Here is a 3,601-nt window from a genome sequence, read left to right as displayed (position 1 = left end):
TGAAATGACCAAAGAAGAGGAAGCTGCATACTTCAAAGAATGGTAACTTATTATATATATATTTTTTATTAATCATAAATTTTCTAACTTGTTTGCAATTCTCAGTGGTACAATGGCATTTCGCTTGCATGTGCTAGAATTAAGGCTAGGAGACCATGCACGTAAATCTGCAGAAGGATACGCTAAGCTTAAAGAATGGCTTAATAATGATAGTCGTTTGAAACCAGATGATGGAAAAAATTCAGAAGTTTTAAAAATAATACCAGAATCTAAATAACATAGAAGAAGTGTCATTATATATAAGTGTGCAAATTTTCATCAAGTTAAGTTTTTAGTGGTTATATTTTTGTTAATATTATTCTATAGTAAATGTTGCTCAAATCTTGTTATACCAAATTTTTCTGTTGAATCTGTTCGTTTATTAATCTAACTTTAATATTCATTACCTATAATAAAATTGATTATATATTTTAGCAAATTTATTATTTATAAAATTAAAAATTACGACCCTTTTTGTCGTTTGTAACTTTATTAGCTGCAGAAACCGTGTTTACAATATTGTAATATTCATAAAGTTCTTCTTTAGTACATTTACTTAAATTAAATTTAACAAAAAAATACGTAACAAACCATGATGATACCGATTATTCGTAAAATATAACCAAAATGTTTTTCGTTTATAACTTCTTGTATATTGATATTAAACACGTAGTTTTTTATCCAATATTTTCTATTATATTTTTAATTAATATTTGCTTCCATGATGATTTAATTCCTATTATCTGTTTACTTCCATACTGATTTTCTATTTGAATAATTGTGCGTTGTATGTTATCTGACATATATTGAGCGTATTTTATCTACATTGATAATTCAATTTGGAAATGCCATCAGAACTAGTACTATGTACAAAACAAATATACTATAATTAACGTAATTAATTTGAGAGATAGCATAAACTATAAGTGCACAAACTTGTTTTCAATTACGGCCTTAATTGAAAATATTATAATCAGATTTTATAAATAATATTTATTTAAACTAAGTTACTCAAATTAGCTTGAAACTGCCTATACGTACCGATATCAAATTGAATAAGAATCAACATTTAAATTTGTCTTTTCCATAGAAGAAAATATTTATATTTCAATTTAAGATACAATTGCAAAAACAAACTTAAAAAACTTATGGCCACAGACGTTATACTGTGTTTTTTTATTATTATTTTTTACTTATATAGCTTTAACAGCGATCAGAATTAAGTATTCTATACATGCTGTTGCATTTAAGTTATTATTATAGAAGACGACCCAATGATTTTTCTATTTGTGATAAATTTATTTATTATGATCATATTTTTAAATCCTTGCAGCCCCGAAATGATAGAAAATTTTACTTGAAATTATATTTAGATCTATATTTTTAAGTGAAAACTGATATCACTACTGCTTGCTAAGATAGCAGGATTTTTGAGAAACAGTAATACTCAGGACTTTGTAAAAATCAGTCTTTACTATAATTTATTATTTTTACCGATTCTATAATATTAAATAGTTATCAGAACTAAAACTTTGAAAATATATTTAGTTTACCTGCGCATCAGACTTGTTAATTGCAATATGTTAGTGACATCACCAATACTGGGCGATAAAAAGTATAGATAAATGAAAGCTCTATTGAATTAATGCATTGTCTAGAATAATTGCGACATGACATTCAATTTAGAAAGCTCATTCAAAGTCGAAATTGGCTTTACCAAAGTTAATAATTTTGACGCTACGGTGTTAAAAACAAGCAATCGATTAAGACTTAATATGATAGTAATGAAATTTCAATGTGTTAATAAAAAGTTAAGTATTTTTCAGTATGTGCAATGCCAATATTTTGAAATTATTTCATATATATTACCTATTAATTAAGAATCCGGCAAGTAATTGATATAAAGCATAAACTGTGTAAGATAAACTTCTAAAATATTAGATTATAAATCAAAAATAATATACATGTAGTATTATATCTAATATGGATTGTAAGGATTGAAATATAAGTTCAACAATGGAACCTGAAAAAGAAGTTCAGTTAACTTTGTATAAGACGCTAGTGCCAATTTTGGGATCCGTCATAATTACTCTAAATTTTGCAGTCGTTATATCTAGTGGATTAATTTTGAAAAGAGGTACGCACTGCCACAATTATAATATACAAATATTTATTAAATTATAGTAATTTAGTATTGTGATCCAATCTATTTACATTTTAAGTACTTTTCAAACAGGCCATCAACCGCGCAGTACATACATGTTACTTGGAAATGTCGCAGTTGCAGACTTAATAACAGGAATTGCTGTAATTTTTGGTGCTGTGAATCCAAAAGATGGAAGAAATGAATTGTCTTGCTCTATTCAAATAGGTAAATTGAATTCAAATAATTAACAATTTTTTCATTTTTTATATTGTCAATTATTTCAAAATCAAAGTATAAATGAAATAAACGCAACAAAAAAAGCACATTTACACCGTTAACTATTTTAAAGGAATGATTGTATCAAGTACTTTGGCTTCTATTTTATCTGTCGGTCTAATTGCTATAGATCGATTTCTTTATATTTTACATGGCCTGAACTACCAGCACTGGGTATACCCAAATAGGGTTCGATTGGGAATTGCAGTTGTTTGGATTGTAGGTAAGGGTGAACTTATTACTTTGATAATTTGGCTTAAAATCTCAATAGTTTCTTTACCGAGAAAAATAATTTTCTGGCCATATTTTATCAACGTATTTTAATTTATTTTCATAGCAATAGTAGTAGGATTTTTACCTACAATGGGTTGGAAAGGTTCTACAGAAGAAGGCCGTATATGCTGGTTCATTAAATTAGCACCTGATCCTCTAATATTATTGACAGCGTCTCTTGGAGCAATGCCTATTATATTGGTTATCGTGCTGTATTCAATAATACTTCATCAAGCTCTTCGAAAGGTATAGATCAAAATCGTAAACTGTAACATCAACTTCTAAAATATTAAACTATATCAAAAATAGTTTGTTTCATAAGTAATATAGATTGTTAGGACAGAGCACATAATACTTATTATACTTAAATTTCTGCAGGTGATACAATTAAGAGAAGCTTCTACTCAATCTATAAGTCATTCTCAAATTGTACCGGAACCAACTCTGTCAGGTTTACGGTTATTTAGAGGATCAACAGTCATCATCAGCCCAAAAGAAGATAACACATTATCTGAAGTTGTATCAGGAAATAAATTTTTGAGATTTTTCAGAAGTGGTAACGCTGTTAGACGGGTTGAGCGCCTGAGCAAAATGAAGGCGATCAGGGTAGTCATGTTAACCACTGGAAGTTTCACAGTGACTTGGATGCCTTACTTTATAGCATGCGCTATGTATGTGAATTGTGATCGAGATCTTTCAGAACAGGTTGGATGTTGTCAATTTAACTTATAAATATGATAATCTTTAAATGATTGTAATGGTTTTATCTTTACATTTCAGACGATTTTCTGCAAAAATTTAAGTGTAGCAATTGCTAGTCCTTTGGCATTGTTGGTTTTCGTCAATAGTCTCTGAATCCGCTTATTT

General features: G+C 28.2%; 1 protein-coding gene across 1 annotated transcript; it reads left to right on the top strand.

The window, feature by feature from the left end:
• Positions 1-369: 369 nt before the first annotated feature.
• LOC113382005 (alpha-1A adrenergic receptor-like) lies at positions 370-3,589 on the top strand. The gene is given in 8 exon segments (XM_026620603.1): positions 370-385; positions 587-689; positions 2,049-2,176; positions 2,276-2,410; positions 2,535-2,684; positions 2,799-2,980; positions 3,113-3,439; positions 3,515-3,589. Coding segments are annotated over 8 exon segments (1,116 nt in total).
• Positions 3,590-3,601: the final 12 nt, after the last annotated feature.

This window comes from Ctenocephalides felis, unplaced genomic scaffold (assembly GCF_003426905.1).
Source record: "Ctenocephalides felis isolate EL2017-DRISC unplaced genomic scaffold, ASM342690v1 CF-g0.4_SCAFFOLD_00845, whole genome shotgun sequence".
Classification (NCBI taxonomy): domain Eukaryota; kingdom Metazoa; phylum Arthropoda; class Insecta; order Siphonaptera; family Pulicidae; genus Ctenocephalides; species Ctenocephalides felis.
Note: the sequence above shows the minus strand (reverse complement) of the source record. Positions and strands in the feature narration are given on the sequence as shown.